General features: G+C 31.3%; 1 protein-coding gene across 1 annotated transcript; it reads right to left on the minus strand.

Moving 5' to 3' along the window:
• Positions 1–3,963: 3,963 nt before the first annotated feature.
• On the minus strand, positions 3,964–6,642 carry LOC143046382 (somatostatin receptor type 2-like). Its single transcript, XM_076219522.1, has one exon. The coding sequence runs from the start codon at positions 6,429–6,431 to the stop codon at positions 5,034–5,036; it is 1,398 nt and encodes a 465-aa protein (XP_076075637.1). The 5' UTR covers positions 6,432–6,642; the 3' UTR covers positions 3,964–5,033.
• Positions 6,643–14,662: the final 8,020 nt, after the last annotated feature.

Here is a 14,662-nt window from a genome sequence, read left to right on the forward strand (position 1 = left end):
AAGTCTGAGAGATAATAAATTCGTACAGTTGGGAGAATAACAATCTCGTGATATTATACGAGATTTCACCTTCTGTTTAGATTGTCAATCACAGACAAAATCCAATCAAAATCAGCTTTACTTTTATTCCATTATATGTCCTACGGAAACAGTCTACTGTTAATTGAAAAACACAATTGGTGATGCTGATTCTGAATACTTGAAATAAAATACAGTGTTGAGAAAAAAACAAATAAGATATGCAAAGCTCACAAAAGTTAAACACCTTTTATACCTGCTACGAATAAGGAAAGTAACCTAACTTAATAACGGATATCAATGATATGTGAATTTCTACGAACATTTGATCAATTTCTGTTGTGGGTTAAGAAGGGAAAAGTTACGTAAATGGGTACTGTAGTGTGCACATGATTTGGTGAATTATTCTTATCCACATCCAAACTGGAGATGCACAGTAGCAGTGTATGGTTATGATTTATAGAAAAAAATATTAATTGTAAAAAGAATGTAAGGTTGCATTTACAAAATGGAAACCCGAAATAAATCAACGACAGAGTCCATGCTTTGATACAGAAAATGATAAGAAGTATTCCCAACAGATACCAAATTACATTAAAAAATTTCATTTTAATTGAAGTCTGGATTTGTTATGTCACTTACTGCTAGTAATCCTTTGTTAATATACGTATCATTGTCATTTTGCTTAGTAAAGTTGGTTCCTATTGTGACATCGGACTTGGACTTATTTTAAACTGAGATTTAATGTGCGTATTGCTGTGTGTTTGTTTATTCTACATTGGCTAGAGATATACGGAGAGGGATGAGATCTGACAAAGTATATTTCAAGTCAGTTAGTCTTGTATGTTTTGTTTTTAATTTTAGTTCATTAGTATGATTTGAATATTAGTGTTACTTTTCACTGATCAAATAGTCAGTACTCCTAAGTGGTTTTCTTGTAATGTTAAGTGTTAAGTTTTTAGTTGTTTTTTTTTTCACTTGCTTATAACCAATTTGATGAGTTGAGCCTTTTCCAACTGTTTATGTTAGTTTGTTTTCTTTATATTATGCTTACTGTTATACCACTCTCCCAGGATAGGGGTAGGGTTGGGATTCCGCTTGCATGTTTAATCCCGCCACATTATGTATGTATATGCCTGTCCAAAGTCAAGCGCCTGTAATTCAGTGGCTGTCGTTTGATTATGTTTTTACATTCGTTTCGTTCATTTTTCTATAAATGAGGTCGTGAGTTTTCTCGTTTGAATTGTTTTACATTGTCATTTCGGGCCTTTTACGGGCATTCGGGGCTTTGCTCACTGTTGGAGGCCGTACGGTGACCTATAGTTGTTAATTTCTGTGTCATTCTGCTCTCTCATTGGTAATCATACCAGATCTTCTGTTTATAGTTACCGATTGTCTCATTGATTTAGCCCGTAAAGAAACCATAGTTGTTTACATCATTATCCTTATATCTAAACTGGACTCATTAGCATTCATACCACATCTCCTTGGTTGTTTTTTTTTATCTTTATTACAATCACACTTCCTATATACATAATTATCACAGGTTACAATTACAAATATATCAAACATTGATATCAATGACTGTCATTTTTTTTATGAAAGGAAAAACATGCAAATTGGTCATTTACTCTAACTTATTAGAATGTCATATTATAAACTAATTGTACAGATGTATCTCCCATTTTTACATTTTCACTTTTATATATAAATCAATAGTTTCACATCTTGAAATCGTTTAAAATTTATCTGTTTGTTAAATTTGACTAATCTCTTCCATAATTAGCTGTATCGCTAACTTGACACTGATTTCTCTGTGCCCCTTTACGGCTTTATTAATAAATTCTCATATAAATATCTTCGAAGTGAATTTCAAATGAATGTATTACTTTTTGTTATGGTTTAAATGCTGTTTTGTTTGACCAAACATTTTTCAAGTGACTTCTATAGTTTTGCTCTATTGTTGTACTTTGACTCCTCTGTCCCAGGGAGAGGAATAATATTAATGCCGACACGTTACTTAATTGGTGCCTAGTATACAAGAGATTTCTCGGTTTTAATTGAAATGGATGTCGTTGGTTGCAGTCATATTTTTATCATTTTCATGTAACTTCTTAGTTTAAAAGAGGGACGAAAGATACTTTCCGTCAAACTCAAAGATCGAAACTAAACTGACAACGCCTGGCTAAAAAAAAAGACAAACAGACAAACAATAGTATACAAGACACAGCATAGAAAACTAAAGACTTAGCAACACGAACCCCCAAAAAATTGTTTTTCCATTTGGAATCATATAATATTTACCACTGGACGTTAAACAACCAACAATCAATCAATCAATCAATCAATCAATCATTCTGTTATCCAAGGACAAGGTCATTATATCTAAATATAAGGTATAGGGTTTGCACACTGTTGAAGGCTTTCGTGACATGTAGCTGTTTACATATTTGTTCGTTTCTCTTTTGTTGATAGTTGTTTCATAGGCAATCATACCAAATCTCATTATTTTTTATAATAACACTTAAAAAGCGAAACAAAAAACAAAACAATTACACGTGTCATGAACATTTTCAGCATTAATTACTAAATTGCAACCATTTCGTAGTATTAATCGTTTGAAATGTTAAACAGAGAAACAGATCATAATGGCCGACCTTCTATGCAGAACCGAAAGGTTGTTTTTAAAAGAAGATGTGGTATGATTGCCAATTCGACAACTCTTTACTAAATGGCACATAAATTAAAAACTATAGGTCACCATACAGCCTTCAACAATGAGCACATCCAATAGCACAAACTCAGCTTCAAAAGTTATTTTTTTTATTATTTATTCTCGTCCTTAGTATTCCTTAGTATGTCTGAAGTATTTGCCACTAAACGTCACACGTGCTGCTTCTGTCCTTTTCGATGAGAATGAATTGTATGGCGTTGATTTACTCAATTGGTGTATGTCTAGAATTCTCGATTATTTTTATCAATATTTTGCTGACCACATTTAAGCTTTTGAATATTTGACAGGAAATCATACAATGTTCTCTTGTTGGCTTCAAGAAAATACAGCACTGGTGATACACTTCGAACAAGATATGGCCACTCGCCCGATGGCCTAAAATTAGGGTAGGGTTGGGCTCCCGCTCACATGTTTCACCCCGCCGAATTCTGTATATGCGTGTCCCAAGTCAGGAGCCTGTACTTCGGTGGTAGTAGTTTGTTTCTGTGTTACATATTTTTTTTCCGTTCACTATTTTGTACATATAATTGAGGCCGTTCGTTTTTCTCGTTTTTTCGTTTTAGTCATTTCGGGGCCTTTAAAAGCTGATTATGCGGTATGTTCTTTGTTCCTTGTGGAAGGCCGTAATAGACCAATAGTTGTTTATTTCTGTGTTATTTGGTCTCTTGTGAAGAGTTGTCTTCTGACAATCATACCACATCTCTTTTTTAGGCATATGATGGTTGTTTAATTTTGTTTTATTTGATCTAAGAAATTATGAGTATTTTCTGTTATTAATACATGTATACGCGTGAAAGTATTGAAATTATTCATTGACCGTTTTTGTGTTTGTTTGTTTTTTTGTTTTTTTTTTTTTTTGCGATGTATAAATTCTAACTCATTCTTGACAAGGTGAGTGTTGGTAATGTGTAGTAAAGTACAGTCCTAGTGTCAACAAAACTTTTTATAAATTGTCAGACAGATCATCTCAAATTGTTTTCTCTGACAACATAATATTACACATGACTCACTCATATTTTTATAAATGCTGGATATATGTAGTGCGATTTTTATGCAATATGACTTTTACGTGTTTATTATATTAATATTGACAAACATTATGTCATAGTTTTATCATGCATAAATATTTGGAAGACATACTAAAATTTTATTTTCTTTGCGTAATAAATGTCAAGCTACTTCCTCTGAGGAATAATAAATACACTGTGATATACTGTATTATCTTTACTGAATGTTAATCATAAATCAGCTTTTACCAAAAATAATATTACGTTAAATCCATGAGGGACTGCTATTTATTTTGTCAAGAAAATCACTACTGCGAGTTCTTTTTTGATATATGATTAATTTTAACATGAAAAGCTTATGGGAGGCTTGTTATCAACGTGGAAAAACAAAATAAGAAAAAAAGTACATGTTTATTGGTATATAATTACTGCTGATAACGAATTACGATTACATAGATGTAGACAAAATAAAGAATAAAATACTAACGACGTAGGAACATTGTTTAATTTTATCGCCGTCACGTGGTGACCCCCTATGAGACCGTATACACTAGGATGGATTAATTTTTTATAATTTCGTTCCATTCAAGATTTTCTATTAAAATCAGATTACCGAATTTTCATTGATATCAAAGATTATTGTGAATAAAACATATAAACAAATGATTTGAACTTTTACTATGCATATTATGGATATTATCTGATTAAGAGTAATTTTATAGCAATAAAACCTTTCCCCTTCTCCATTCAGATTGTTGTATCACCTCTATCCGACATTTTTCTTAAATCATTTTTTAAATTTTAATATAATTATAAATTAAAAAAAAATGTCTTTCTAAAATAGTATGCGTTCGACTGCGTAAATTTAGTTTAGAAATAGTTTAAGGTTAAAAAAATGGAGTGTTCTCTTCAGAGTAAAAAATGTTGTGATAATTACATTTTGTCTAAGAATGAACATATAAGAACAATTACTGTAGAATTACACTGCTATATGAGACGTCGTTTTGGGATAATCTTTATAAAGATTAACCGACTTATCTGTTTCTATACCATTGGTGAATGATACTGCCAATGTAACGTCGTATATCAAAGTTAAATTAAATTTTAGTCCCACTTTTACGATAAACCCACTAATTACAATGTTAGTTTAAGAGAAGAATTGAACATTATTGTAATGGAGTTTGACTTAAATAGTCTATGTGTTAGAACTTTAATGTAATTTCGTTTGACTTCCCTAATCTATGTACGTAACAGAGTTTTTGTTACATAGAACTTCAATGTAATTTGGTCTGACTTTCCTTATCTATGTATGTAACAGAGTTTTTGTCGTCACTCTCGTCCTCAGCTATTAACGTCTTTTTGAAATCTGTTGTTTCTACACTTTGATTTATCAACACAGAGTTTTCATCTGACGAGTTATTTCCCTTTACTTCGTACTCTGTTCCATCGTACACATGTGTTTCGTTGTTCATTAAATGGTTGACGGGGCTTTCAGGCGTGACACCATTACCGCTTACGCAATTTGATGTTTCAGTCAACACCCTGTGACTTAAACTTCCAGTTTTCGGATTCATTTCTACGTTCGTTTCTTTAATTTTAGCCTTAGCTTTTATTCTATCAAAATTACTTTGCTCCTCGATCATAGACTTGTTTGCTCCGCTCGCATTAATTTTGCATTTAAAGGCTTCTCTGAAACCTTTACGGAAGTGCTCGCTTAGAAAAGCATACAAAATTGGATTCAGCATGCTGTTTGCGAACGTCATTACTGTCATTAAATTGAAAAGTAGAATTTTCCAGTGCGCTAGTTTTTCTGGACCTTGTTTTAGAGTTAAATGTACCTGAAATATCCAGTAAGGCAACCAGCAAATAACATACACAGAAATAACAGTTAGTACCATTTTTGTCACTTTCTTAGACTTTTTTCTTCGTTCTGATGATTTTTGCTGATTTGCAGGGCCAAGATTTTGTATTCTAATTATAACAAGAATGTAAAATATTGAAACCAAAGATACGGGTACTGCAAATCCAAGCATAAATGTATACCAAGTATAAGCTTTCTCCGGTGGAACTATCTGATTTCTTGGCCAAGAAATAGTGCATGACAGTTTATCCTTGTACAAAAAGCTAGGAACTGTATTGGCGTATAAAATGATGGGTAACATCACTAATACAGATATTGCCCAGATTCCTAAAATAGCAAGCATCGAATTCATTGGTGTTCTAAATCTTTGTGAGGCAACGGCGTGACAAACTGCTAGGTATCTATCGGCACTTAAGGCGGTCAGTGTGAAAATACCCGTGAATAAGTTTATAGAATACATTATGTTGTATACCTTGCACATTGCTGGTCCAAAAAGCCAGAATCGCAGCCATGTTGTCGTCATTAGCAACGGCATGCTTATTAGAAATATAAAATCAGATATAGCTAAGTTGACAATGTACATGTTAGTAACAGTTTTCATGTTGGATGAACGCAGAATGACGTATATAACAAGTGCATTTCCGAAGAGTCCACAGGCACAAATGATTCCATAGCAAGTTACTAATGATACGGATATACCTATGTTAAATGGCGGTAACGTAAAGTTGTTATGGCTTTCGTCAGTTAGATTATCAAAAATGCAGCTAGAATTATTCATCATTCCTGTTTGTAAAATTCTGCTTACAACCATCTAGAATAAGCCAGATTCGCTAAAACTTGATAGAATCAGATATTGTTTTGTTTTATAAAAAACCCTACCTTAGAATTAGAAATCTACATCCAATGAATTATCCATGACAACATGCAATACTGTTTGTTCAAATTAAAATTAGTTTAGTAACACGATATAGTTGTTGAACTGACTGCTGTTTTCGTTGTCTACTCTATGACCACTAGAGAGTTTGAATGTCTTAGTTATAATGACTATAGACAGAACTTCTATCTCTCTGCAGCTTCAACAATCGATAAAATATCCTCCAATAATAGTACTTGTCTCAAATCACATCTACCAATGACGATACTTGTTTTTGATTGAGTCGTACTTCTCCCTTAATTTGACGATCAGATTACAACTCGTAGGAGTTCTCTCACCTGTTTTCGTTTTTGACAGGTGTGATTTTCCGGATTGAAATGTGAAACTTGTATCTGGTGACATCTTTTCCAATCATATCATCTGCCAATATCCTATAATTTTCTCACTCATTAAGAACTTTTTATAATGTAATATTGCTATTAGCAGCAGATAAAGATAAATGGATTAACATCAGCTATTGATACAACATGCTGTTTCTTTATTTCAAACTTTATATTTTTCAAAGTAATTAGGATGCGTCGTTTTCTTTCTTTTATATTTCATAGTCGTGTTGTAGTTTTAGACTAAAGTCATTAGTGTTGTAGATTGCAGGTCTAAAAAGGAAATATGCAAAACTTCATTCGGCAAACTTCGACAGATTTCGATTCGCTACATGTTCAATCTGCTGATGTGTGTATAATGTATAAGAAAGTAATTTTGAAAGGATGACAGCAATATATGAAAGTGTAAATCGCTAAATGATTATAAATGATTACAATGCGGTACGTTTTGGTATACGTCAATGAGGGATCAACACGATGAAAGAAGTGCCTAGCTCTAAATTGACCAAAGTATATACAGTTATGACTGAAATAAAAGGAGTTCATCAATAATCTGCAACCAATGTTGAACGTCTTTGTAAGCATGCATTTGTTTGAGATCTTAAATAAAAATATTTTTTTATAAAAGTTTTATTATTATAATAAGTAAAGCGGAAAATACTTCAGCATAGTTTGACAGTTTGGTTGATTGCTTGTTTGTAAGCTCACTTAAATTACATTGATGCATTTATAATAGAATTTGAATATTAAGAACGTTTGAATATGTACTAAAGGCCGAAAACTGTGTATGAAACACAACGTTTATCCCTAGGTCAAGAGAGCCAGCTGGTGATGAGACATATTAATTATTTAAACTGTAATTTTATATTTTTATTCTAGCTGTAGATAAAGAGATTTTGACTTTCAGTTTCTACATACTACCAAACGTTTCTTTAAACATTACGTCCTCTTTGAATTTTTAAAGCGTACTTGTCAGATTTGAACTTAATTTATAGAAAAACTAGACTATTTGACAAATGCTAAGAGATAGCTTGCATAAGGATTCACCTAACTGTTCATCTCATATCTATCTCATAATCTTCAGTTAGTGCATTCATTTAGAATGTATTCTTACATTGACTGAACACAGATTGGAACAAGTTACAGGGTCAATGAACGTGTGAAGGGTAATATTATCCTCAATCAGCTTATAGTTATGTAATTATCTTTTCTTTATTGAAAAAACTAGACAACAAAAATAATTGATAAATCATATCGATATTTGTATTGCGTCACTTTACGTCTTTGTTCTTCTTCAAACATTTCTAACTTGAAGATGGTGTGTTAAACCTTAAGGCGTATTTGTCAAATTCATTTGTTCAGTGTATGTTATCACGAAACATTGCTAACATTTCTAGAATACACATAGATGGTAAATAATTCAAGGCATGCATTATTACTTTTTTTTATTATAATTACCATTTTTATTAATGGTTTCTATTTTTTCGAAGGAAATTATTAATAAAAAGTAAACGTGAAACGGGTCCCTGGGTTAAGGTTATAACTTTTTGGTTCGAGCGGCATATATAACGTCAGATATTGCTACCATTTATTGTAACAGAAAAATGACGTTAAGGGAAACACGCACTATCTATTTTTTTCTGCTTTCCTTGTTGAGTAAATGCAAAATATAACACACAAGTAGAAATGCCGTGCAATTCCAATCCAATCCAATATGAAATTATAATTTACATAGAATATTAAATTTCACTGCCAGTAATTATGTTTTTTGGGGTGAAAATTGCTTCATTATATATTCAACCCAAGTATGATTTTATTCAAGTGAGTACAATGACTTATAGTTATGATACTGAAGTTTTCTTACTTTTTGATCATCTCACAGATGTGTATTTTTGTAATATGTGCATTATTTCGTTTTGTTGAAAGCAGGACATTTACATTAAGTTGAGGAAGGATCCCGCGAATGCAGTTTGTGCCGTCTTTAGCAAATTACGATTGTGGCGACGTTAAATAATGTTAACGGACATCCTTGCAAGACATTTTCATAAATCTGCATTTTTCATAGATAAACCTGTAATCTTAATTCAATTTGGTGTACCAACTTCAGCTTTTAAAGTACCTTTTATCGGTATAGTATTAAAAGCCGAAAAATCATCTTAACGAAATGAAATTTATGTTTTTTTACCGTCAACATTTTGTGAATGTATGCAATTTTAACTCGGACATTTCAGCAAGACATTGCAGATCCATTGTTTTGAATTGAATATGTAGCTCAATTTATTTATTAATTTGAATATTTGGGAGCTTATACTTAGTACAAAACGATCGTGTTCACAATTTAATAAATTATTTGTCAAAATTTTATTTTTTTTAACTGAAATGTTTTGAATTTCCAAATAAAATTTTCGCTGGGACATTTTCATACTTCTATTCTTTTCAAAATATCTATGCAATTTTAAAATGGAGACAGCCATGTAAACTAATACTGAAATATATCACGTCATTGAACCGTCAGGCAAATTTTGGAAGAGTTGCCTGAACATTTCGCGAATTGTTCGAGTTTTATGTTTCAAGTTTGTTATATGGGACAACGCTCAGTAAACGTTTTTTTCTGATAATCTGCGTCTTCCGAAGCCTATGAATATCATAATTTTATTCTTTCTCTATCATAATATGAACATTTAAGAAGCAATCTTAATTTGCATGTATAACTTGAAATATTTATTTCAGCATCTCTAAGAAAATTTTCCCGTCAAATATTTACTTAGCGCTATTTTTTTTTTTTTTTTTGCTAGTAGCAATATCTAACGTTGCGATGAACTGATTAGCTTATGTAGACGTCACGTTCGTCTGGTGTATTGAATTATAATTCTTGTATAAGCAAGCAGCAATGAATTACCTTTTTTAACAAATGTACCTTGCTGTAAAATAGTCTTGAAAATTTCTTGAAATTTTAATCATACTTAAACTTCAAGGACTACTCCTATCTTTCAAGGAAATTTAAACAAGTCAAGATGTTTTGATTTATTTATATTGTACAAGATAATTGTCAAAAGAATATAATAATGTTTCGAATTCAGTGAAGAACTTCTTTGGTTTCATATCAAATGCTAAGTTTTGTTTTAAGTCACTTGAGAAAGTCATAACTAGATTAATGTGTTGTCAATCTTTACTCGAGGTAATCAATACAAAAAGATGAAAAAACATAATTTGATTGACTGCTGTTCAAAATTAATTGGTTTTATCAAAAATTTAACATCTCTACGTTCAAATATTCTAGATCGCTGTCAGACAAAAAAGGCTTTATATTCTTCGACCTAATTTAAAAATTGGATTTACACAATACTTTCAAGAAATGTCTTCTTGTATTTATAAGAAATAAAATCAAATCGGCTTTAAATAAAACTTTTGTTTGGTTTGATTTGATTTGATAGTAAATGTCATACTTTGTGTTGTTGGAGTAACTGTTCTCCGTTTAGTAAATCAATGGAGGATTGGCCGGGGGGGGGGGGGGGGTAGAAAAGAAATTTATGACGTTTACCATGTAAATAATTTTATTCGTAAGTGTTTATGTTCTTAATTCATAGTACATATAATGTAAAAATAAATCATTATTAATTCAATTTGAAAAAAAAAATATATTCAAAGTTAATGTTTTTGTGTTCTCAACTGACGCACGTTCTTTTTCCGATTGTACTTAAAATGTTGTGCTTTTTTGTAAATGTTTGTTTGTTTTAAGAATGTAATACAGTGCTGTACCCATATTTTGGCTCTGTTACCTATAATGTCTGTTTTGTTCACGCATCGTTGTAGATATAACGGAATTTGATGCGACTGTCATACAAGTGAGAGGTTAAGCACTATAAAACCAGGTTAAATCATCCATTGTCTACATTTGAAAATGCCTGTACCAAGTCAGGAATATGACAGTTGTTGTCCATTCGTTTGATGTGTTTTATCATTTCATTTTGACATTTGATTAGGGACTTTCCATTTTGAATTTTTCCCGGAGTTCAGTATTTTTGTTACTTTACTTTTTCTGTTATGATATATACATTACAGTAGAAGCTTAAATCCCATGTACTTCATTGATAAATTTAAAAATGCTACAACTTGTTTCTCTTCCATGTACTTCATGGATAAACAATAAAATGCTACAACTTGTTTGTCCTCGGCATCTGTTTTGTAGCTTTGATTGGATGTCGACACTCTTGATATTTAGTTACCGTATCAGGATCATTACTGTATAAACACTGATTATATTCTTTATGAAGATGGTTATTTCTATAAAGTTATTTCTTCTTTGGCCACCTCTGATGTTTATACTGTTGTATAATTATATTTACATTGAAATTATAGTTTGTTCAATTATCCAATCAATCATGGATTCCGTCACGAATCAAATTACTAATTAGCAGGTGTCTTAATTCGTTATTACAGGTGTTTTTTCATCTAGCTGTATTTCAGCAGCATTACGTTCTAGAAAAGATATTGAGTTCAATTATACAAAAAGAGTTCAAATTACGTTAGAGAAACTATCTTGAAAAATATTCCTTTGAAACATGATAAGTAACCCGTTGTCGATATTTTTACTAGTCTTTCTTTATAGATATATTGTAAAAGAATAGCTTATCTGATGAATTAAAATATTACACACTTCCACCTTTAAGTGTGATACGCATTTAGAGGGAGAGAGAGCGAGCAGACGATATATAATTAAAAAGATGGCAGAAATGGACGTTGTGTTTTTATTCAGGCAAAAGAGCTGGAAGAATTGGACGAAGTATCAAAAATGAGTTATTTGATACTGTATATTATCAATGGTTTACATTACAATATCCTGCTCTAATATTGAGGATTATTGTTCTTAAAGTTATCGTACAATACTGCTTGGAACAACTTCGTCAATACTTGTGTAAATACCCTATAATATCAACTTGTTTAAATTTTGAATGTAACACGTCTTCTGATTCACTGTAAATTTGTTGTTATGATTGTTTGATGTTTTGGGAGGCAATTTTCCTTGTATGGAACTTGTGTTCTAGTGTTTTTGTATGTCAGCTCATAGACATAACATTTGTCATGTGATCGTGACCTCATCAACCGTTTTTCATGAGTTATTCCTAAAAAATAGATTTTAGAATTTATGTTTAGGAATGACTGTAACATTTGTTCTTTGTATTCGAAATACATTCGAGTTAAAATGTGGTGTACCATTATGTTAGTTCTTCCTAGACAAAAAAAAAAACCAATAACAAAATAAATGCATGTTTGAACAGTATGTGTTGACATCTAGATGTGTACTTTGGTATGTTAAGTTCTTTTTTCAGCTTATGTAGTTATAAGAGAAAATAACTCTTTTGTGTCGAAAATACATTTTCAAACAGTATCATGGAACTAAGCTATAAGAAATAACTAGAACCACAATTAGGGCACAAAACGTTTAATAAAGCATTTATAGGTGAAAATACGGCCTTTAACACTTAGAAAAATCATGTCATATATAGTCAGATATAAAAAGATGATTTGATAATTCAAACGAAAAACAAACAGCCTCATGTGTAATAACACGAAACAGAACAACAGATATAACCGACAGCCACTGATGACTAACTTATAGACTCCTTGCAATGGTGTAACAGCATAACATAAGAGTAAACAGTCAAAATAAGTTTGAAATGGCTGGAACCAAGTTTTGTTGTGTTGCCTCTTAACGTCAAAGCTGATTGAATAACATTTTGATAGACTAAGTAGCAGATATAATTTAAAACGTAGTTCAAGATCAAAACAGGAATACATTAAAATAAAGTTTAGATAGGATAATTGACATAGCTGAGTATTTTAGTTTGACTTCATCTTCGCTAGCCAAGGGTTACGATCCACTCCCGCTCCCTTCACCATGAAGGGAGCGGGAGTGGATCGTAACCCTTGGCTAGCGAAGATGGTTTGACTTGTGTTTGACTTGTGGGAATACTAAAAAAAATCAATGTGTACTACATCTGAACAATTATGGCCTTTTGATTTCAAGACTTTTGTGAACTCTATTTTACGTCCCGTAACAGGTTCTCGTTTTCTTATTAAAGTTTGTTTGGTCTGCAGTGCATTCCGGATATCAAGATAATAATCTTTTGTTAAACCCTGTCTTGATCATATAACTTTCTACCAATTTCCGATCACATATTATAGCCACGAAGAAAATGTTATATAGGTTTGCAAATTCCAATCAAAAATAGTTCCACCTTTGTAATAATGAATAAATAGAGAAGTACAATAACACAACAATATGATGACAAACAGTGTCTAAAATTATCTAGCAACCAACATGTGGTCTTAAAAGTGAAACGGGTTTCGATGAATATCAAGTATTCTATATCAAATATCTTATTTAATTTGAAGTTGATAAGACATATTATATACTTGATAAGATATATATTATGAACTTTAAAAAGATACCGATGAGATATCTTTTTTAATTACTAAGCCGTTTTCATATTCATTCCATTTTCAAAATATCGTTAAAAATAAATACTTCTTATTGTTAATTCCTCTGTTTATTTTCAAATTGTGATGGATTAAATTTTTATTTATTTTTTTCACATAACAGAATCCGTCATAACTGAAATATAATAAACTATTTCAAATCTTACCAATTCTTTTATGATCACTGTGGTATTTTAAAGATAATTAAACATAACATTATAATACACAAAATCACAAGCCCGATAGTACCGGTACTTCAAGGAACCAGTTAATTGAACTCCAACGGTTGAAGTTCAAATTAACTGGCCCTTTGAAGTACTGGTAATTTCAGCTTGTCATCTTGATTTGATGAATCTGAAAATCATGAAAGGATGTTAAAAAGTATTTTTATAAATACCTTCATTTCATTGTCATGTCCAATTTGATGGTGGCGGAAGATATTTTAACGATGGTGATGCGCCATCATAATACAAGTTATGGAGATCTTAAATGAAAAAGTACTATTCAACACCGTACATCATTTTGATAATCGGATAAACACATTTTCGAATGGTATGGTCGTTTAGTCTTTAACTTGTATGTTTGTTTTTATAGTGATTAAAATCATTTTTTTTAACGTAACACTATCTTTATTGCATATTTGCTGTAACAACTTACTAAGTTTACAGCTTATAACTTAGTATTCCTCATGTTATTTTACCTAATAGTTTAGGGTGATTAAGATCATAACACATTGTTGACTGATGTTCTTCTTTTTTTACATTTATTTTTACGAATTATGTCTGATTGTTTTATTCACACATTGTTGTCAATATAATCGAATTTGATGTGACGATCATACAAGTAAGATGTTTAGCTAGCTATTAAACTAGGGTTAATCCACAATTTTCTACATAAGAAAATGTCTGTTACAAGTCAGAAATATGAGAGTTGTAATCCATTCATTTCATGTGTTTAGCTTATGATTTAGCCATTTGATTAAGGACTTTCCCTTTTGAAGTTTTTCAGAGTTCAATGCTTTTGGGATATTACCTTTTCATATTATACAAAAAGTCTCGAAAAATCATGTTATTGGAGATCTTTCAGTACCTTCGCGGTACAAAAGTCCAAATTGACTTAGTCTTTATGGATAGTTGTCTCATTGGCAATCATACCACATCTTCTTTTTTATATTATCTTCAACATAGTATTCCCTTCGGAGTGATAACAATTAAAATGATGCGATATAAATACCAATGCCAATAGTTATCCCAGCGATCATTTAAAGACTAAATGACAATCTATGGCAAGCCGTTCTCGTCAAAACTA

This window comes from Mytilus galloprovincialis, chromosome 9 (assembly GCF_965363235.1).
Source record: "Mytilus galloprovincialis chromosome 9, xbMytGall1.hap1.1, whole genome shotgun sequence".
NCBI lineage: Eukaryota > Metazoa > Mollusca > Bivalvia > Mytilida > Mytilidae > Mytilus > Mytilus galloprovincialis.

Bases quoted from the DNA above. Each gene is read 5' to 3' on its own strand.
- LOC143046382 (XM_076219522.1), bottom strand. From the start codon at position 6,431: ATGGTTGTAAGCAGAATTTTACAAACAGGAATGATGAATAATTCTAGC.